Source organism: Siphateles boraxobius, unplaced genomic scaffold (genome assembly GCF_051911475.1).
Source record: "Siphateles boraxobius isolate OS27281-9 unplaced genomic scaffold, OSU_SipBor_1 7, whole genome shotgun sequence".
NCBI lineage: Eukaryota > Metazoa > Chordata > Actinopteri > Cypriniformes > Leuciscidae > Siphateles > Siphateles boraxobius.
The window spans coordinates 9,166,455-9,190,072 of NW_027509197.1; the positions used below are offsets into that span (position 1 = coordinate 9,166,455).

Consider the following 23,618-nt stretch of genomic DNA (forward strand, 5'->3'; position numbering starts at 1 on the left):
GTAATAGGGCATGAATATTGATGCCACTGGGAGAATGTCTGATGAGAGAGGGCGGATACTGAATGCTTAAACAGCTGTGTAATTGAATCAAATTCATATTACATGATCATGAATTGAGCTCTTTGTTGTTTTCTCCATAATGTATAGCAAGTGAGAAGAAAGCAAAACAAAAACAAAAAAAAAGCAAAAAAAGAAACTAAGGGCCAGGTTTACTAAGTAGGGCAGATTAGTGTGAGCAATGCAGTCTACAAAGAACAGTGCAAATTAGCGTCTGGTTTAAGATCTTTTGGGCTGTAAATAATGGTGCAAATACCAGTAAATTTACTAGTGCAAACCTTAGTAAATCACCTTGCATGATTAGTTTAAATATTCTCCTCCCATAAATTTTGCATCTGAAAAGGAAACTCCAGCAAATGCATATGCAATAAAAAAAAACTGACCACGCCTTTTTAGTGGTAATATTTCACTGTATGTCTTTAATGCCAAAATAGGGTTCGCGCTGGCGCAAACTGTTAGTTAATCTGGCCCTAAGTCATTAAAAACAAGGTCAAGGTCATATTGAATGTAAATGTGGGGGAAGATGAAACTGTGTCAGATGGTTAATCTTATTCTTATCTTATTTTTAAGCCTGGAGTAAAATAATCAAAGAAAATCAAAATTGTAATGAATTATTAATTGGCTGAATGTAAAGGCTTGTGGTCTTGTCCAATAGTCAAATCATGGACAGGCTGAGTTTTAGAGATATGCGGTCCTGATGTGAGACAATCCAACAGCAATCCATCAAAATAAGATGAATCTATTCAGGGTATCTATTCTATATTTGTGGTTTTTGGGGCAGGAAATATCTTCTGAATTAGCATTGCTATGTGAGCTGTTATATAGTTGATAACAGAGATATAATGGTTTGACTAATTGTATGCAGTGTAACATAAAATGAAATTCAGCTCTGCAACAGCTATCATGACTTGTCTTCCAACAAACACAATAAAGAAAGAAAAAGTTTATGCTAAATGGTCTAAAACATAACAGTGTGGGAAAACTTTTTGTTACTCAAATATTGTAGAAGGATCTGTGATTTTGGAATCCAACACAATGTTGGAATCTCTCTCTCTCTCATGCACACACACACACACACACACACACACACACACACACACACACACACACACAGAGAGAGAGAGAGAGAGAGAGAGAGAGAGAGAGAGAGAGAGAGAGAGAGAGAGAGAGAGAGAGAGAGAGAGAGAGAGAGAGAGAGAGAGAGAGAGAGACTTAACTCATATTTTACTGCGAGCAGTCAGAGAGGGAATGAAGTGGAATGGCAAAATTATTACAATATACATCAACACCACTATAAAAAGTGCATCCTGTAAAGTTACGGAAATACTAATTTAGCTGTTCTTTTCTCTGTGTCTGCTTGAGCTCCAATCCAGAAAATATATGCATGTTCCCAGAACTCAACAGTATCAAGGATACTTTTCACTTACAATTTTAGTGTCTCGGTTATGTCACACATGAAGTTTAATTGTCAACCGAAAAGAGAGTCTCAGTCCAGAACGATCAGTTTTACACCCTCGTAAATAAGAGTTTGATGGGCGTTTAATTTACTAGTAAATTAATGGATCACAGTGTGTACATTTCAAGCTGATACATATGTATGATTTAATAAAGAACCTGAATGGATCAGTAAGAGCAGATGGACCTGAGATGGGCCTTATGTTGAATTGTGTGTGTGTGTGGGCCTTATGTGTGTGTGTGTGTGTGTGTGTGTGTGTGTGTGTGTGTGTGTGTGTGTGTGTGTGTGTGTGTGTGTGTGTGTGTGTTTGCACGTACGTGTGTATGTTTATGTGTGTAACCCCTGCTTTGAATGTTTGTGAACATGCATAATGCAAAAGAATCATGCAGCTTATTGCAATTTTATGAAGCCCTGATTTGCATTTTACTCCTGAAGACTTTGTGGATAAACACACACATAAAAACACACGCATGAATAGTTTCTCTCATCTTCTCACACAAACAGACATGGCTGGAGAGAGGGAGGGAAAGCAATATGTGTTATCTCTACATATGTTATCAATTGCAAACAACCAGGCTTAATTCGATCACATTATGTATGTTTTACATTGTGAATGTTTCCTCCTTTTACTTCTACATTTGTCCAATGCATTGTTACTGCAGTACAGTGTGGGCACGTTTCCCACATAATAACAAATGAGTGACAAATGAATGTGACAAGTGCCGCTACTGTTCACAATGGCTAGCCTGCCAATTTAGGCTTCAGTTTTTTTTTCAAGTCCATCGGGGTTTTTTCTCAAGTTACTGCAAACACTTAATGAGGAACATTGGACCTAAGAAAACAGACTTTTTATTTATTTATTAAAGGAGAAAAATTATAATAAAAGAGCTGTTTGGGCCAGACTTACTATTTTAATCCCTAATCCTTTTATCCCCTTGTGAAAAAGAAGTAAACTTTAGCATACTTCTAAAAAGAGAACTTACTACGGAAAAATTATACTTTAAAATAATACTTAAACGTGCACTAAATGTGATGTTTTCAGAAATTGCTTGTTATTTAAAATTAAATGAAAACGTATTACATAGTTTAAATTTAAAGAGTAGGCTACTCTTTTGACAAACATAAGTATGACTTGTGTACAACTTTACATGAAATTTCATAGTTTAGTCTTTTGCAATTTAGTACATTAAAAGTATATTCTCTTTAAATGTGATATTATACTACACAACAGTTAAAATTATAATCAAATACATGTGCTTTATGTTAGTCAACACATCAAAAGTGTACTTCTTCGAGGCATAACAAAAATCTATTCAACCACAATGATATAAAATGTACTTTAAAGTTCAACTTTTAATTTGACATTATTACAAAGTGCATGTTTGAAGGTGTACTTGTTATGAAACATCGTAATGAAAGTGTACTCTTTCGGTACACTTAAGTGGCCTTTAATTTCAAATTATCTGCAATATACACTGTGCATATAAATAGGTAGTAAACACTACAACTGCACATTTAATACAATTAAGCACACTTCTTTCTCACAAGGGTTGGTCTGTATTTTGACACACATACACAATGACAAAAACCTTTGGTTCAGATGACTGGAGATGGATTCAACCCGTAATTTGACTGTATTGAGCTGCTGGTAGCTTTGTTTATGAACACAGCAGCATGCATTGCACAAATAAAATGGGTTTACAATTGTATACTCAATTAATTCCAACAGTTCTCATTATACTTACATACCTGCTTCACTCAAGCTTATCATTTGCTTATTATTGAGGATGACAGTGTGAAAATCATGACATGTTAAGTTAATATGGGCCAGTAATTCTCATCTGATTACTAAGCTGTTGCATTGAGTTATTGACAGGCATAGGACAGAAGAAGTAAGTAAGGTATTTGATTTCATTTCCATTCATTCCGGTAAAATCAGTGAATTGTTGCCCTGATTAACATTCACATCTCTGTATAATTGACCTTGCCACTAAATAAAGGAGGCGAGCTGAGCGCTGAGACAGCAAAAACTGTTTTCTCTGAACATGTGAGGAGGGGAAAGGAATCCCTGTGGGACTTTTTCAAGGTCATGCACATGAGACCATTTATACGAAGATGGTTTATGAGTTAAATTTGCTGAGACAAAAACAATGTGTGTTTCAGGTTTCCTTTAATGATCTGCAGAATACAAGACAAGCTTGTTTTATATATTACATAGATTTTCATAGATTATAAAATATTAAAAGAGAATATAGTACCGGTCAAAAGTTTGGAAACATCACTATTTTTAATGTTTTTGAAAGAAGTCTCTTATGCTCATTAAGCCTGCATTTATTTGATCAAAAATACAGAAAAAAAACTGTAATATTGTGAAATATTATTACAATTTAAAATAAAGGTTTTCTATTATAATATACTTTAAAGTATAATTTATTTATGTTATGCAAAGCTGAATTTGCAGCAGCATTACTTCAGTCTTCAGTGTCACATGATCCTTTAGAAATGATTCTAATATGGTGATTGATTATCAAGGTTGGACACAGTTTTGCTGATTAATATTTGTTTTATAACCTGTGATAATTTTACACATGTATTTAGAATTGAAAAAAAAAATTAACAATATGTATACAATACGGTTCAAAAATTTGGGGTGAGTACGTTTTTCTTTCCTTTTTATTTAAAAAGGGGGGGGGGGGGGGGGGGGGGTAGAGTTATTGTAGCCTGTCCTTGTTTTTGTTTTTTTTTCAGTCAGAAGATACATCTTTTCCCGTGAGGTGTGTGCTCTTATTGCGAAACGCACAGCTAGACAGTAGCTGCATTTCAGTTCATCTGAGAGGAGTATAAGCATCTCTCTATCTACGTACATAACCGGTCACTGACGTATTCAATCCTCAGCAGACCCTGCATCGCAACGTCATCACTGTAGCCTAACCCACCAAAATCTAGAGCAGAACTGATGCAGTGCTGCACATAATGACACAGTTTCGCTGACATTTTACTGTTCGGAGTAGAAACGCTTCTTTTAATTATGTTATAAATACAACATGGGAGTGAGAAACACTGAAACTACAACGCTCGCATTTTAAGCTTTCCAGCGCATGCAGTACCCTATAGTTTCATTCACTATAGCCTGCAGTGCTCTCTGCTCCCGTGTAGTGTAAGCGGTGCTGTAGTAGGCTACATTACACTTTGAAGGAGGAGTGCGAAGTAAAGGCATTGACCGGAAATAATCTTCTAGTGGAAGGCAAACAAGACAAAAACACAGACGCACATACCCGTGAACGCTAGAGGCAGTCGCGTAATACAAGACGCATTCAGACTATAAAGCACTGGTTGCGTTACATAACGAGGATGCTCCGCAAACTTTCAGTTTTTTATAGTCCCACAGTTAAATGATTCGCCTCGAACCGAATGCGTCAATATAACGAGGTCAAGTCATAGTGTAGAACGTTAGCCTATAGGCTATGTCACGCGTATTGCTTATGAATTGTATGATGCGTCAGAGGAGAGATTCGAGATGATGCTTTCTGACGTGATCTAACTTGATCCCTTAATAATAAAATGCCCAAGATAATACATATAGTAACACAATTGAGATAAGGAATGTTACGTTATGTGCAAATGGGTTTAAAACTTTTAGGCATAGCTCATAAAAAACACACAACATTCTCACATATAGGCTAATTAACAATAGGAAATTACACTATAACATGGTGAACTTCACAATAGGCTAATATGAGCTACAACGCATTCGATAGCTAATCAAAGGTTTGACTTTGCAAAATCATAAGCGAAATGAACTCACTCTCTCTAAATAACGAACAAACTCCCGAAAAACTTGCGCCCAGTACGGGTTGTTTTAACCACCCCAGTTGTTCCCCAAAAGGAAGCAAGAATATTAACGTCATAGACTATTCACGGTAATTTTATTCCGTTTTATTTGAATAAAATATAACACTCATAGCGCCTCTCCGACCAGCGCGCTCATGGGCTGCGATCCTCTCTGACAATTCTCAGACACCTTTGGATGTTCTAGTGGGGGGCGGAGCGGCGAAAAAGAGTATAGACGTGATTGGTGCTCTCAGGTGTCAATCAGATACTTCCACCAATGAGCCCAATGAGCTGTTATAAGAGGCGTATTCACAGGTACTCCTTCCCCCGAAGGTTGCACCGCCTAGTTTCTGTGTGTGCGTATTTTTTCTTTCTATTTTTTTTTGTAACCAAAGCTGGATGTGTAGGACGTCACATGTTGTTTTTCCTCTTCACTCCAGTCACTTAGTGATATGTGTTATTTACTGTTAAACCGCTCCTCGCAGCGAACGCGCACTCCGCGCCGGGTACAGAAGAGAGTCTGACAGGATTATATCTGACTGACAGCACAAGTTAAGGAGAAGTGAGAGTTTTTCTTAAAAGCATATGAGAATGGCGAGTCCGCCGCCGACAGAAGGACAGCTGATTTCAAATATGACTGTGAAGAACAACAACCACGTTAAGAAATGCGGCTATCTGAAGAAACAGAAGCACGGACACAAGCGCTTTTTCGTGCTGAGGGAGCCGAGCGAGGGCTCTCGCGCCCGGCTGGAGTATTACGAGAGCGAGAAGAAATGGAAAAACAAGTCGGCTGCTAAACGGGTTATACATTTGGACTCGTGCTTGAACATCAACAAGAGAGCCGATGCCAAACACAAACACCTGATCGCCCTTTACACCAAGGACGAGTATTTTGCCGTGGCTGCCGAAAACGAGCAGGAACAGGAGGACTGGTACACTGTCTTAACGGATTTAATGAACGAGGGGAAAGTGAGCGACGGCTCCGCTTCTAATTCAGCGTCATCCCTCGTCGGCTTTGATGAGGCGACCTACGGCGTGATAACGCCCGTCACCGCTACTTACAAGGAGGTTTGGCAGGTCAATTTGAAATCTAAAGGACTCGGACAGAGCAGAAACTTAACGGGCGTTTACAGGCTGTGTTTATCCAGCCGGACCATCAGCTTCGTGAAACTTAACACGGAGGTGGCGTCGGTGATTTTACAGCTGATGAACATCCGCCGATGCGGACACTCAGACAGCTTTTTTTTCATCGAGGTGGGCCGGTCCGCGTCGATCGGACCCGGCGAGTTGTGGATGCAGGCGGACGATTCGGTGGTGGCGCAAAACATTCATGAGACTATTTTGGAGGCGATGAAAGCAATGAAAGAGATGTCAGAGTTCCGCCCACGCAGCAAAAGCCAGTCCTCGGGTACCAACCCCATATCTGTGCCCACCAGACGGCACTTTAACAACCTTCCGCCGAGTCAGACTGGGCTGACACGGCGCTCGCGCACCGACAGCATGGCAGCGACGTCTCCCGTGACAAAACTGACGTCCTGTAGGATCCGCACGGCAAGCGAGGGTGATGGTACCATAGGCAGCCCGATCAGCCCAGGCGTGACTAGGATGCATTTGAGCCGCTCTAACACAGTGACAGCTCGCCCATGCAGGACATTTAAGTCATCAACCCTCCAGCATAGTAAATCCATGTGCATGCCTGTGTCTCACTCGCCTCCCTCAGCTGTCAGCCTGTCAGGCCCTCGGCCCTCCAGCTGCACCGCCTCCATTTCAGGCTCCCCCAGCGATGCTGGCTTCATCTCCTGCGATGAGTGCGGCTCCAGCCCAGGTGATATTCGGCACCTTTTAACAGCAAACCGAAGCAACACACCCGAGTCGCTCGCTGACACGCCTCCCTCACAGGAGGGCAGCAACCTGTATGGATATATGATCATGGAAAGGCCGAACAGCTGTGGACGGCGAAGCGTCCGGGCGGCAGGCGAGGAGAGCGTAGGAGATCTGGAGAAAGCCTACAGGAAGAGGACACACTCTCTCACCATGCCTTACCAGAAGAGGGTGCCATCACAAGTGTCCTCTGCTTCACTGGACGAGTACACGCTCATGAGAGCCACGCACACAACTGGAGGCCATTCGGGGCGCAGCTCTCACACCGCATCCCCAAAGCTCGCATACCCTGAAGATTATGGGGACATTGAAATCGGATCGTTACTGAAAAGTTCCAGCGGTAATCTGGGCGACGGTGGCTACATGCCGATGACACCAGGTGTGGCTCCGCAAGGGGCGAAGACTGACAACTACATGCCCATGAGCCCAATGTGCGTTTCGGCTCCAAAGCAGATAATCAACCCCAGGACGCACCCCCTCACTATAGCGAATGGTTACAGAACCAATTCCCCCAGCAGTTGTTCTCTGGATGACAGCGGCTACATGAGGATGCTGTGCGGCTCTAAATTCTCCATCGACAGCTCAGATGGGAAACTGTCTAATGGTGAGTACCTCAACATGTCCCCTGTAGATTCAGTCACACCACCAGACTACTACCTGAGCCCTGAGTCTCCATGTCTCAGACAGCTTTACTTGTTTAACTCTTTGACCCGCTGTCATAAGCCCCAGCAGACGCTAAAGGATGCGGACAATGATCAGTATGTTGTCATGAATCCTCAGAGTCACAGGATAATAGAGGAGTCAGTAAAAACAGCATCCCCCCCAGCCCCATCTCCTCTAAGACAGAGCCGCACGGATAGCTTCATCCTCCTGCACAGGATGAACCGGCCCACCCGCCTCTCACTTGACACGCTCCGGACATTACCCAGTATGAACGAGCATCCCTTTCCCTCTGAGCCAAAAAGCCCTGGCGAGTACATAAAAATAGACTTTGGACATGTTGCTGAAAGTTGCACTCCGCCCTCCATTACTTCCTCCGAGAGCTCAGCCTCATCCCTTGGATCGTCTGGAGATCAGAGGACATCCCCCCTCTCTGATTACATGAACATAGACGTGAATTCTCAGTCACCCAAATCTGTAAATGCCGCTCCGTCTAATGGCTTGGAGCCTTTGCCGGATCTCACGTCCTGCCCCGCCCACCCTAAAGAAGAGGAGAAAGATGAAAGGTACCACCTCACAGCACAGGTGGCACCAGTGGGCCCAGTTGATAAAGCTAAAGACGATTACACAGAGATGACGTTTGGCGTGCCTGTTTCCCCTCCTGTCTCGCAGCCCTCAGAAGGTGGGCAGAAGATCAGCCCATCCTCCTGCATGCAGAGGCTGACTGTGGATGAGACTGTGGGAGTGCCTGGCGTTGAAGCATTCCTGCTGCATGGTGGCACTTTGGCCTTGGTGGATCCCGACCGGGGTGCCAAAGTTATCCGTGCCGACCCCCAGGGACGCAGGCGGCACAGTTCAGAGACATTCTCCTCAACCACCACCGTAACACCAGTTTTTCCCTCCTTCGCACACGACGCCAGGCGGCACGGTTCAGCCTCTGTGGAGAACGTGTCTATTTCTGTGAGGAACAGCGAAGGATCGGATGAAGAGTACAACAGTCCCATGTGCAGGGAGACATCGGCCGGCTTTCAGTATGGACTTAACTATATTGCCTTAAACTTGATGGATGGAGGACTTGCCAGCTGTGATTCGCTTGTCCGGTTCAAACCTGCCAGCTGCTGTAAAGAGGGCATCAATGGAATACATGCCAGTCCGTATGCCAGCCTTGGGTTCAAGGAGACGGCAACAATAGTAACAGGTAAGCTGAAATTCATAAAATACATAACTGGTGATGTGCAAACTCACAACCTTCATTAGTTAATGTTTACACTCATTCACTTAATTTCTTTCAAATGCTGTGCTCTGAAATGTTAGAATGATTTAGCTGTGTTAACTCACTACAATATGACATGACACATTATTTTTTGCAAAAATAACAACTGCATATTACTTGTGCACCAGATTAGCATGCCACATGACAAATTTCCCTCTTATGTGAGAGAGCTAATTGAGCACCTTGAGTGTCAGAATGATGGAAATGCCTCTTTAAAAGCTGTGGCGCAGTTTTTATTCTCAGTGACTGATCGCTTCACCCATGCCTGCAGGGGTGTTTGGGGTGAAAACAGCTCAGTTAAAGGTTTTTATTAATTCTTACTGGAGATCCCTATTGATATTATATTGTCAGTAGTTGTGAGGATGACTGTGGGATTCGGTCAGTTTGAGAGGATGTAAATGTGAAAAAGAGAGATCATGTCAATAATTTAGCAAAAGAAGAAACATTCCCAATATTTGGGATCATACTTTGTCTAATTCTCTGAATCAGAATTAGTCATTATTTCGTACTTGAGTGAACAGTAGCCCAGATAAAAACAAGTGAGTCAGTTGTTTATCAGTTTTCAGACGGAGGGTTTCAGGCCTGGAATGCAGAATGTGTGCAAAGGTCGTTCAGAGAGGTTAAAGCCTGCTTGTTTTTCTAACCTGCCAGGTTTCTTTTAAGGAACGACCCACCTTTTGTTTTTCGGCACGACTTGAATAACAAAGTTGTTTGTGTAGTACAGAGATAAGCGTATGGGCTGACAGACACAGATATGGACTCACGTGGAAGTCACACACTGAAATGAGTAGTAAGATAGGAGGTGTTGTTGTTAAGTGTAACTTTGTTTGAGTGGGATTGTGTGAAGGGTGTATAAGTATTAAAAAAGGAGTATGCTACACTTTAGTGAGACCCTTGCACTGAAAAAAAGTCAAGGTGAACAACTGCACTTAAAGGACAGAACGACTTGTCTGATGAATGACACTTCACAAAAGAGTCTAGAAGCAGAAGCCTCTTAAAACAACACACATACACACCATATAAGGCAAATAGCCGGCATCCGGAGCACAATTATGATCTCTAGGGTGTGTGAGTGTTTGTGCTGGCGGAGCAGGTGTTTCTGCAGTTCTCTGTTTACCTCCACAAGAGGACGGAGCAGAAAGACGTAGCCGCAGGCCACGGAAGCCCTAGTACAGTGGGAGGAGACCACAAATAAAACTCGCAGAAACATTGGCACACATTCGCTAGAGCTCAGCCATCCAAGCCCTGTGATTGGTCACAGACAACATTCCACCAAAACAAAAGATGAGCCACAGAGACAGAAGACAGACCTCTTATTTGTTAAGAATGGCCCGATAGTATTCCGGAAAGGCAACTTGTGCATACAACATATTGAGCAGAGACGAGAGCACGGATAGGCTGCGCTCTGTTTACTACGCCAATGTCTGTAATGCCACATTTCACTCCATCCCTCCTCCCGTCACTTTTTACACACTGATTTGAATAGTACATTTGTGAATGGGAAGCAGACACATACTTTGGTAAACATAACTACATATTTACACAGTGTGCAGGATGTTTGACTGAGGTTTATGACGGAACCTCATCATTTTGGGCTGATTGGCTTTTGTCACGTTCTGTCGTTTTAAATTCAGCATTTTTCCACATCTGCACCCTTACTGAGTCATTGAACACCAAAATACTCCAGCAGTGCGTTGTAAACTAAATAGGTCCCCTCTGATCTGGCCTTGGATATATACACGGCTATAGAGTGGGGCATAAAGAGCTCTGTGGGCATTGAAGCTTTCGCCTACCTTTTATTTCCTTAGATTGGATTCTTTCCATTTCTTCCCTACATAATAGCACTAGAGGAGAGAGTAAACACTGTCTTATTAAAAATTTACTATTAGCACATCTCAGAGAGCTGTGTGTGTGTCTGCGAAGGGCTTCCAAAGAATCATCCCTCCTGAGAATAGTGTGTGTGAGGGGCCGGGCCAGCAGATGGTGGGGACCAGGGTCGTGCACCTGCCATTCCAAGCAGTGCACAGTGGTTATCAGGCCCATCAGAGCCCTGACAATACACTAATGATTAGCGGCCATCTGCTGCCCCACACAACAGCCCAGAGAGAGATATGGGGAGATACAGTCAGATAACCAGCAAAAACAGTCGGCACAAGCTTGAAATAAAAGTGAAATCTCTTTTTGTTGCAGATACACCAATCCCCGCCTCTTCCCGCTTTGATAGACTTAATTTAATTGAAAGGTGCAGCAGTGAAAGAAAGATTGTGTCTATCAATTTGCCTGCTTTTATTTCTAGAGAAAAGACACAGATGGCAACCCCGCATCACAAAACTCACCTATTCCTTTGAATCCTAGTCTATTATAATGCTATTTCTCTCTTCCATCATAAAACATTTTGTTTAATATATCCTCTGATTATTGATTTTATATTTGAAGGACTATTTTCATTTCTTCTTTTCTGTCTATCAGCAATCATCAGTCTGACTCTGCCTTCCCATCCCCTCTCTCTTCCTGTCCTCTTTCACCTCTTAGTCTGTTGTTGTTGTCTCTGTAAGTATCTGCTATCGTTGCAGATTTTATAGTGTTAAACACATCCAAGATGTTCTGTGAAACGCTCGCACTGCTTCCCACTTTTAGCAGCACAGATAAGGCGGATTACATACTGCCACAGATTAGACATTGTTGAGCAGCTTTGTTTGGTGACAAAGTAAACGGCAGACACAGCTGAATTTCACCCAAGGGTTATATTTCACCCCAAATCAATAGAATCAAATTGTCACAGTGTTGGGTTTGTGTTCCCCTGATGTCCACTAGATGTCCTCCTTTCCCACGGTGTCCTTCACTTATGAACTACATTTCCCACGATCCTTTGTCTCATCATTGCACTCAGCTGTTTCTTATCACTGATCATTGCACTCAGCCAATTCCCCATTATCATTGTCGATTCCCTGTGTATATAACCCTGTCTGTTTCAGTATGTGTCACGGAGTCCTTGTATTATGTCCCCACACTTCCGTTATTTGTATCGTACTGGTTCTCGTTTGTATTTTATGTTTTGGATTGCCTTATTGGACTTTTGACCCCTGCCTGGATGACTAAGAGTTTGGATTGCCCTTTTATTAAACTACTGCTTTTGGATTTTCTGCCTCCAGTGTGTGTTCCGTGACAGAAGGACTCCGTCACACAAGATCCAGCGGTATGTTTCTCAATATCTCTTCCCCAGCCACCGAGCGGGAGAGAAGGGAGTTTTTTAAGGGGACCCGATTAGTTAAGTTTCGTGGAACCCGTGGAGGTCGCAGTGGAGGAGGTGGTCGAGAGCCTGTTCACGTCCCGTCTGCCCAGTCAGAGAATCTTCACGTTCCGTCTGCCCAGCGAGAGACTGTTCACGTCACGTCTGCCCAGCGAGAGACTGTTCACGTCACGTCTGCCCAGCGAGAGACTGTTCACGTCACGTCTGCCCAGCGAGAGACTGTTCACGTCACGTCTGCCCAGCGAGAGACTGTTCACGTCACGTCTGCCCAGCGAGAGACTGTTCACGTCACGTCTGCCCAGCGAGAGACTGTTCACGTTCCGTCCGCCTTCCTGGGCCGGGACTATCTGGAGCGTCTGGCTCGGATCCTGGACATGCCCGTGTCTGCTGTTCCAGAGCCGGAACCAGTGTCTGCTGTTCCAGAGCCGGAGCCGGAGGCAGAGCCAATGGCCGTTCCAGAGCCGGAGGCAGAGCCAGTGCCCATTCCAGAGCCGGAGGCAGAGCCATTGCCGGTTCCAGAGCCGGAGGCAGAGCCATTGCCGGTTCCAGAGCCGGAGGCAGAGCCATTGCCGGTTCCAGAGCCGGAGGCAGAGCCAATGCCTGTTCCAGAGCCGGAGGCAGAGCCAGTATCCGTTCCAGCGCCGGAGGCAGAGCCAGTGCCGTCTGCCTTCTTGGATCTGGACTATCTGGAGCGTCTGGTTCGGATCCTGGACATGCCCATGTCTGCTGTTCCAGAGCCGGAGCTAGTGTCTGCTGTTCCAGAGCTGGAGGCAGAGCCATTGCCCGTTCCAGATCCGGAGGCAGAGCCAATGCTTGTTCCAGAGCCTATGCCTGTTCCAGAGCCGGAGGCAGAGCCAATGCCTGTTCCAGAGCCTATGCCTGTTCCAGAGCCGGAGACTGAGCCAATGCCTGTTCCAGAGCCGAAGGCTGAGCCAATGCCTGTTCCAGAGCCGGAGGCTGAGCCAATGCCTGTTCCAGAGCCGGAGGCTGAGCCAATGCCTGTTCCAGAGCCAGTGTCTGTTCCAGAGCCAGTGTCTGTTCCAGAGCCAGTGTCTGTTCCAGAGCCAGTGTCTGTTCCAGAGCCAGTGTCTGTTCCAGAGCCAGTGTCTGTTCCAGAGCCAGTGTCTGTTCCAGAGCCAGTGTCTGTTCCAGAGCCAGTGTCTGTTCCAGAGCCAGTGCCTGTTCCAGAGCCAGTGCCTGTTCCAGAGCCAGTGTTTGTTTCTGTGTTTGTGTCTGTTTTTGTGACTATTACAGTTCTTGTGGCTGTTCCTGAGCCGGTGTCTGCTGTTCCTGAGCCGGTGTCTGCTGTTCCTGAGCCGGTGTCTGCTGTTCCTGAGCCGGTGTCTGCTGTTCCTGAGCCGGTGTCTGCTGTTCCTGAGCCGGTGTCTGCTGTTCCTGAGCCGGTGTCTGCTGTTCCTGAGCCGGTGTCTGCTGTTCCTGAGCCGGTGTCTGCTGTTCCTGAGCCGGTGTCTGCTGTTCCTGAGCCGGTGTCTGCTGTTCCTGAGCCGGTGTCTGCTGTTCCTGAGCCGGTGTCTGCTGTTCCTGAGCCGGTGTCTGCTGTTCCTGAGCCGGTGTCTGCTGTTCCTGAGCCGGTGTCTGCTGTTCCTGAGCCGGTGTCTGCTGTTCCTGAGCCGGTGTCTGCTGTTCCTGAGCCGGTGTCTGCTGTTCCTGAGCCGGTGTCTGCTGTTCCTGAGCCGGTGTCTGCTGTTCCTGAGCCGGTGTCTGCTGTTCCTGAGCCGGTGTCTGCTGTTCCTGAGCCGGTGTCTGCTCCGCCCTGGCCGCCCGAGGGGTCTTCGCCGCCCGGGCCGCCCGAGGGGTCTTCGCCGCCCTGGCCGCCCGAGGGGTCTTCGCCGCCCTGGCCGCCCGAGGGGTCTTCGCCGCCCTGGCCGCCCGAGGGGTCTTCGCCGCCCTGGCCGCCCGAGGGGTCTTCGCCGCCCTGGCCGCCCGAGGGGTCTTCGCCGCCCTGGCCGCCCGAGGGGCCGCCCTGGCCGCCCGAGGGGTCTTCGCCGCCCTGGCCGCCCGAGGGGTCTTCGCCGCCCTGGCCGCCCGAGGGGTCTTCGCCGCCCTGGCCGCCCGAGGGGTCTTCGCCGCCCTGGCCGCCCGAGGGGCCGCCCTGGCCGCCCGAGGGGTCTTCGCCGCCCTGGCCGCCCGAGGGGTCTTCGCCGCCCTGGCCGCCCGAGGGGTCTTCGCCGCCCTGGCCGCCCGAGGGGTCTTCGCCGCCCTGGCCGCCCGAGGGGTCTTCGCCGCCCTGGCCGCCCGAGGGGTCTTCGCCGCCCTGGCCGCCCGATGGACTTTACGTCTCGCCCTGGCCGCCCGATGGACTTTGCGTCTCGCCCTGGCCTCCCGATGAACTCTGCGTTTCGCCCTGGCATCCCGATAGACTTTGTGTTTACCCCTGGATGCCCGATAGATTTTTTGTTTTGCCCCGGTCCCCGGTTAAACCCTCACTCCTTGTTCCTGTCTCCCTTCATGGACCTGGCCCACCTTCCCTCCCCCTGATCCTCCACCGTTCCACCTCCCTCCTGAACCTCTTGTATTATATTGTGTTGTGTTTTCTGTGTTTCTTGTTGTTGTCATGGAGCGTCTGGTAGCCGCTCCGTAGAGGGGGGGTTATGTCACAGTGTTGGGTTTGTGTTCCCCTGATGTCCACTAGATGTCCTCCTTTCCCACGGTGTCCTTCACTTATGAACTACATTTCCCACGATCCTTTGTCTCATCATTGCACTCAGCTGTTTCTTATCACTGATCATTGCACTCAGCCAATTCCCCATTATCATTGTCGATTCCCTGTGTATATAACCCTGTCTGTTTCAGTATGTGTCACGGAGTCCTTGTATTATGTCCCCACACTTCCGTTATTTGTATCGTACTGGTTCTCGTTTGTATTTTATGTTTTGGATTGCCTTATTGGACTTTTGACCCCTGCCTGGATGACTAAGAGTTTGGATTGCCCTTTTATTAAACTACTGCTTTTGGATTTTCTGCCTCCAGTGTGTGTTCCGTGACACAAATAATACATTATACATCGCTTTATAGAGAATTAAGCCTATTTTTTTTTTATTTGTATTTTTTTGATTGTGACATTATTTTCATGACCCCCCCCCCCCCCATAAATATTGTAATAACACAAAAAAAGAAAAAAAGAAATGCTACCACAGTAATATTTGTGTCAGTCTAGTGTAATATATAAAACATAGAATCTCTCTCTCTCTCTCTCTCTCTCTCTCTCTCACACACACACACACACACACACACACACGAACACACATAGTACATTCATCCCTTTCTGTCATTTCTGTGTATGTGTATAAAGTATATATGTTAACATGTGTTATATGTTAATATGATAACTATATGTTAACATCCTATAAATGTAACATTTCGTGTGTGTGTTTAGCATGTGGAGTAGGATGTTGCTGGAAAATATCATTTGAAATCTGCATAGGATGCTCTTTAAGAGCACGTGCCGTGTGTGGGAATAATTGCATGGCATGTGGCCTGATTCTGAATGAATGCTCCTTTTCTCCCCTGCTGAGCTAAGTCATCTGAGTGTGTATGCGTGGAGCAGAATATGTAGTGATGCTTTACTCTCATCAAGTGAATTTAAATGGCTCCTTGGGTATTTGGATTTGTTTAAAGCAGGATGACTGTGAGATCTGCTGAGCTCGCACACCCTTATGCACACACTTTCTTATTCATGGACTGGAGTTTATTTCCATATGTCCACTGAGCTCTGTTGTCTTAGTTGGCTGTAGTGTTATGAGATTAGAACGTGACATTTACACATGAAGATCATCACACCACACATACAGTGTAACCTTTTGCCCTGCCTCTCTTCCCATAGTCTCCGTCTCTGTAAAGTTACAATTTACAATTTGAAATTGAGCCCAGAGCTGTCAGTGATGTGTTAACAACTGTTGAAATTAGCTTCATCTGTTATTTTTGTTTCTATTTTTTCCACATTATTAGTATATATTTTTGGCATTATTAGTAATAAATATTTTGTTTTTTGATTCATTAACATAATGTATTATGAATCTTAAAAAATAATACATGGTCGTTTGTTAAGCTGTGGCTTAGCAGTTTTAGACATTTACATTTATTTGAGAGAGTGAATCCCTTGAATGTTAGTTTTGTGTGCCAATGTACGTCACTCCTGCTCCCTCAAACTTTCACCAAATTGCTACAAATCGCTGACAATGTGAAAATCAGTGACATTGGAAGATCCTACTGAGTGAGGATGAACAGAAACATTGTTATTTCTACCCCACGGGTTCAAACTGATACTCCCCTTCTATGATATATGAGACTGGCGTAGATAAATAAATTAGGCTTAGTAGCTAACACTAGCACGTTTACAGTACAGTCAGTCACACATGTGTGTGTGTGTGTGTGTGTGTGTGTGAGAGAGAGAGAGAGAGAGAGAGAGAGAGAGAGAGAGAGAGTTGTGTGTTATACTTATATGTTAACAGTTGTGTGTTATACTTATATGTGTGTGAGAACACCAGACTGTTCCTGGCTCGGCTGCAGGGGGGCTAAATTTAACCTGTGTGAAATAAATAAATAATGAGTCGCAGGACAAATGTGTGTGTGTGGAGAGGGGACATTTTTTAGGGATGGGGGCAGCGGGTTCACAAGATTTTTTACTTGAACCAGCGTGGTCCAGATTACAGTTGCTTTAAATACCTGTGCTGATTTCTCACACAGGCACAGAAACCACAGTTTTAACACCGTCAAAAAATGTTAAGGAAGCAATATGTTGCACTAAGCTTAGACCTGAAGACTTTTATAGGTTGAGTGATTACTCTGAGACACAAAACAACAGGGAGAGAGATGGGGGAGGGAATTTGGGGTCAGAGGGTCCGATAAGACCTCACACTTCTTTTCTCCATCTGCTCTTACTTATTTGAATTTGAGCATATTTAGAATTAGCCTATATATTTATTATATTTATATTTATATATTTATTGATTTATATTTACTCATTGAGATGTAAGAAGCAGTGTTTCCTACATAATTATGTTTTTGGTAATATTTGAAATTATTAAATTATTGAAAATGTTGCCTTGCCATCTAATTTCTTGGCATAACATAAACATAATTTATTTTGTATATGGCACTGTAGACATCAGTGAATGCAGGACACAGTTAATAAAGTTAGTTCAGGTCAGCATTTGACAGATAAAACATTTAAAGTTCCTCCCTCTGCTCATTCATCAGTCTCCGTCTCTGTTGAGTGCTTGTCCCATGACCTCACTGCTTTTTCTTTCCCCCTCATTCATTGGCGCTGTTTTTTTTCTGCCTTTCCGGATCGGAATGGGACATCCATGGAATTGCCAAGCTTCCTCTTGCTTAATTAGCTCTGTGAAATTCAAGCTGGCTTCTGACCTCCACACATACACATACACTACATGACTCCGGATCTGTGATATCAGTGTGAATGTGAGAATCAGCGAGACGGAAAAGAGATCTCTGTCTGTTTCAAGTCTATTTATACACATGACGAAATCAGACCACCCGAAATGGTACTCTGCGAGTCTGTGTACGAGCAGCCAAGCTCAAGTTCACATCAAGGTTTCCACTGCGCTGTCATTGTGTCATTGTCAATTGGCTCAAGAGTCATTTGTTTGTGAAAGTAAAAGAATAATCTTGGGACTTTAAATTCACCATGAAATCAAAATGGACAATTGAGATTTTTTTATGGAATATTGCTGTGTTTATTATAAATGATTTTAGTGTATTTTTTATATTTTTATTTCATGTTCCCTCGTAATATTTAATCAAAATAACTTCCCCTCCCTCTTGTGTTTACTAGCATGAGGGCGGGTCAACCTGTCAATCATATGAGATCACAGATATAGGAAACCACAACCATCCAATCAATTCCCGTTGGAAAAAATTAAGTCCCGCCCTACATTTTTTCTTGTTTGAGAAATCGTTTCAATTGGTTATACGTCCCAATAGGAAAGAAAACACAACTTCTGTTGACTTTACACTAAGAAGAAAAAAAAAAACACATAATGTAACTAATGCTGTTGTTACTCTTGTAGATATGGGTTTGTCATTGGTGTTTGGCTGTTGGATTATTATTTTTTTTTTTACCATCAGGGTGAGTGAGACGTGTTTTCTGCTGTTTTTCCCACAGTCAGTCTAGTTAAAAGGACAACAGGAAAGCACCTACTCCCCTTTCTCTTTCTTCACTAGTTGGCCGTGAGCAAACAGATCTGTCAGCACTTAACTGCAAGAGTAATACTTTCGTAATACCACACAGAGGGAGGTATCAAAGAGCAAGAAAAGATGAGGCATTTTACGAGCGTGAAAGCGCTTGACCTCTTGCTGGCCCCTCCTCCCTTACTTTACCCAGCTCTCTGTGAGAGAATGCATCCCTACTGACGTTCATGGGAATTACTTCCATCCTTGTCAGAGTGGATGTTGTGATATCGGACTCACATGCGGAAGTTTTCGGAATGTGCGCGGGTAGTCCAGATAATGGGAGTGATTATGGTGTGCAATATAGCCGATGGCTGTGAATTAAGGGTTTGTTAAGTGTGTGTGAGAGCGAGGCTTGCTCTATGAAAACAGCTCTTGTTCTAGGCGGATGAAAAACAGGAGGAGGAGATTGGAAGGGGGGAGGCGCTAGCGTTAGCGCACGGCCTGACAGGACAGATCCACGAAAGGGTTTGTGTTAGCAGAGACTTCCGCCCAGTGTGAGGCCTACATGCAAATGAAACCTCACAAACCAGTACAGCGGGTGAGAGGTCAGGATAGCGATCTTGTCTCGTAAACAGAACCTAGAGCCCAGCAAGAGACAGAAGCAAATTGTCAAATGACACCGTATTATTTACATTTCAAACGTAAAGCTGATGTGTGTATTTTTTTCTCTAATTTGTGAGAATGTACACACAGGATCCATTCTTGTATCCATCTGTGCTGATCTGATTATTGTTGCACACCAGCCATTGTGTCATATCTTGCTATATGTTTCAAGTACAGTTAAACAGGAGGAACTCCATTGTTCTGCATTTAGCTGTTTATAAGCACCAGAGTGCATGTGGTTTTAAACTTTGTAATACCAAAGGCCCCAAAATATGATCTTGCCAGGGACCACCTTTCTAAAATTGCATGGTCTATAAAGACCCATTTATACAGTGAGAGAAAGATATTAATCATCATATTGTAAAGTCAACAAGGTGCTTCCAAAATTAAATAATTGTGTTTAAATTTACATTATACTAAAGCCATAGCAAATGGTTAAAATATTTGGAGAATATTTACTCATAAGTATATACCTTTTTGTTTTGTTTTTTGGACGGATTTAACATTGAGGAAGCACAAACCCAGACAGCAACACGGTGTCGTCCCAGATCCAGCCCACATCTGGTACGCGTTGAATCCACATGTACCAGATCTGGCCCGGATCTGGGTCGATACTATGTTGCTGCTTGTGAACCCTCTTTTGGCTTTAAAAAAAACTGTCAAGATTTATTAAAGACACTTAGTGAAAAAATATGCAATTGGACACAGCTATTTTTCCAGCTGACCTTATTGCATATGCATTTGTAAGAGTTTGCCTTTCAGGTGCAAAATATATGGGAGGAGAATATTTAAATAAATCATGCAATGTGATTTACTAAGATTTGTAGTATTTCATTTACTGGCATTTGCACCATTATTTAATGGCAAAAAAGCATGTCTTGCCCAATTTGCTCTTTGCCCTTTTTTTTTTTTTAGCAAATTAGACATTGATTAGACATACATAAAAAGCATTGATATTGCTGAACATCTAAGGCTGTGTTGTGTGTCAGTGTATGGCTGGCTCTTGTGCTCTTTCCGTCAGCTGCACAGAGCTAAATGTCAGCAAGTGTTTCCCATAGTCTGTCTCTGAGCACCTGCCACTTCTGTTGCTCGTGGCAAAAGAGCGCGCATTCCTTACTTGGTAAAGGAGAGCACAAGAACAACAGCGAGAACGAGACAGAGGGAGTGTGTAACCTTTTATCCCCCGCTAGCCAGTTTCATTCCTTATGTATAAATCACATACGGTTGCTAACGGAAAAAAACACGCCGCTCTGTGAAAAATTTTCCAGACAAAGCACAGAGGAATATGATAGTATTTCAGACAAATGCCGTAACATTAGTGAATGCCCATAAAAGGCTGTTGTGTTGCGCGACGGCAGCGCGATCTCGTTGATCTAGGGGAACAGCGTGTTTTATTGGTTTGTGATGCTTTCTTTCTCTGTCTTTATAGACATCACATTAATGTGCTTCTTTTTCTCTCTTGTGTCTTGCAGACTAAACAGAGCCAGTCTTCTCATAAAGGCTCCTTCACTCCGTTGTTCACGTCGAGAGCAGGGGACGAGAGAAGGAGAGGAGGCGCTCGTGTGGACAGATGGACCACGTTGCTGCTGAACCAGGCCTCCGCTGATCTTTGACCTCCCAAATGCATTCGAATGGCCGTCGTCACGGCAACACAGATACCTGACCCCAGCGCGAGGCATGACGAAGACTCGCAGACACAGAGGCGGGACTTCCTGTCCATCTGTCACTCACTAAAAATCTCTTCAATTTTTGTGTTAAGGACCTTTTCCCACTGGTTTTGTTACGAGATCTGGACTTCGAGTGGCCAGTGTCCCTCAACCCCTTAAAACCTGTGAACCAAAACATCTGATCTCCACACGCACGCATACACCCGTCGCACTTATTTATTTCCCCCGCGTGTGGCGGCACGAGTGCGTGTGCGCGCACGGGTGGTTGCAACACTGCACAGAGGTGGCATTTCAGAAATTTACTCAACAATTCGAAATCAGACACAAAAAAAGCAGTCACTTGAAAACCCTACCTCAGAACGAGCCAGGTTATGACTTACAAAAATCTATATATTGAGAAATTAATTTATTTTTTCAAGTGAATGTTTTCGTAAAAACACCAATCCAAAGCCTTACTGACTGTACTGTCAAACAGTGTTTCCTGGAGGACCTGCATATACACTCACAAGAGTATCAAAGATTACTGTTTGCCATGATAACTGAATGTCTTGCAGTGCAGTGGAGGAAGTTCCTGCACTGCAATCAAAGATCTATTAATGTTATTTTGCATTCTACACAGATATTTAAAGCATTTTAATAAAATATTTATATGAGCTGGTAAAGGACCGGGCCTTCCGCCCGTAATCCCGCACATATGCAAAGCAGGCTTCCATAGAGGAGGAGTTATTAGTTTTGGAACGAAGCCACACGCGATTAACACACGCTAGATGAATGATGTCGTGCGCCTCAGGTCAGAGAGAGGAGCATCTCTCTCGCCAAACCTAGGCATGCTAGCACACCGTCTTTAAACCTTAACAACCCAGAAGCCTCTGCGGACTTGCCCCCTCTCACTACTCTGAACACACAGGCTTCCCTTTGCCTTACATACACACCTGTCGGCTCGCCATTCCAGAGAGTGATAGATTTAAGGACGTCTCAGAAGGCCTGACACCATTAATGCTGCTCCCTACTGTCAGACAGGGATAGACTCGTCAGAACCAATGCTTTGTCTTGCACTTACAAACTCCTTAGATTGTAACACAAGACACTTTTGAATGTAGAGTATTCCAGAGATCTCCACAGGAGACGAAACGCACGGCCTAAACATCCACAAACAGACTGATACCGAGGCAGAGTTGTTCAGATCGACACGAAACAATTTGTACAACACACACACAACTTGACTTAAGTATATGAAAAAGTTTGCCTAGAAAGCTGTACATAATGTATAAAGAGATTGCAACTGACATTTTTAAGTTAAAGATTATAACTTATTTCTTTTTGTATGTATATATATATGCGGTACGTGTTTGAATGAATTTCCCAATGAATTTCCCCCAAACAACTAAAGCACTAATGAAGGTACATGCCAAAGGCTGAACTATGGGCCTGGTGTTTTTTCTTTTCTAATTCTTCAGTACGTTTGTAAAAGTATGTACACTGTACGATAGATGCCACTTCAAGGATATTTGATAATGCTATAATATAAAAGAAAAAAGAAAAAAAAAGAATTCTTTGAATAATTCTTGATATTACGAAAATAGGTACACATTCACATATGGCATATGCAATATTTACAATTTTTTAAAGATTAGTTTACAGAAAGGAACCAAATGTATAAATACTGTGTTAATATATTTAAAACCGTAAGAACGTTTTTTGCTGTACAAACTTTTCTGCCAACTTTAAATGGAAAAGTGTTTTTTTCCCCTTCTTCTACTTCATATTTGCTATTGAATCCTAACAGTAATTTCAGCAGTGTTCTTTTGCGAATGCTGTTCACAGTATGGAAATCTTGAATATTTCAATGCCTGAGCGAGTTTTTTTTTTTTTCCTCTGTCTTCCATTGTATATACTTCATATTCTTTGCATTGTGATGCTACTTAGAAATGATAATTTAAACTTACTGTAATTAGCATTGCTTTAGAAACTGTATTGATTCTGAATAGCCACATGCAATAAAAAGTAACATTATTTAAGAAGCTCAGTCTCTCTGCTCACGTCTCTTTCATAGCTTACAAATGCCACTATACTTGTGTGACTTCCTGAGAGCAACCTGGCTCAGCCACACAGCAGATGTCTTCATTCATCATCGGAGTACCTTCACGTCACACACTAACACTCTCAACACATTCAGCTTAAGCAATGTAACTTTCAAGAGGTCTGTGCGCTTAATTGAAACGCAGACTAAACAAACAGCCTGAGTTCATGAAGACACTCATAATAGCTGCAGTCTGATCTACTGCCTGACCCAGAATACATAACTGACTAAAGGGATTATGAATTTTCACGCCCAAAGCCATATGATGAAGGATTATTAATTCTCAGGCCCCTGCTAATTAAAATGGTAATTAAGTCTAGGGGTAAAATGGAATTGCACAGTCAGTCAGTGCAGTCAGTCAGTCAGTGCCAACAGGGTGGGGGTCGGCGGTGGGCGACTAAAGGATCGAAATGAACAGGTCTGGGGGGATCTGTACTGCGCCGCCTCAGCAGATGCAAGGGTTCCTGGGCTCACGCTACCTACTTTCTACAGGACTCCCTGATATGTTCGGTCAGCATGTCCTGACTGATCTCAACCTTTTTCACTTCAGTTCATTTAAATTCATAAATAACACGTGACATCACAGCGTTATAGGAAGGCCCACATGGAGGGCTTTACAACAAGGCTCTATTTCATTGCCAGCCTGT

The 23,618-nt window shown here is 44.0% G+C and overlaps 1 protein-coding gene across 1 annotated transcript; it reads left to right on the forward strand.

Moving 5' to 3' along the window:
• The first annotated feature begins 5,729 nt into the window (after window positions 1–5,729).
• Window positions 5,730–22,912, forward strand: irs2b (insulin receptor substrate 2b). Its single transcript, XM_077216275.1, has 2 exons — window positions 5,730–9,083; window positions 20,697–22,912. Exons 1-2 carry the CDS (start codon window positions 5,930–5,932, stop codon window positions 20,699–20,701), a joined length of 3,159 nt encoding a protein of 1,052 aa, XP_077072390.1. The 5' UTR covers window positions 5,730–5,929; the 3' UTR covers window positions 20,702–22,912.
• The last annotated feature ends 706 nt before the right edge of the window (window positions 22,913–23,618 follow it).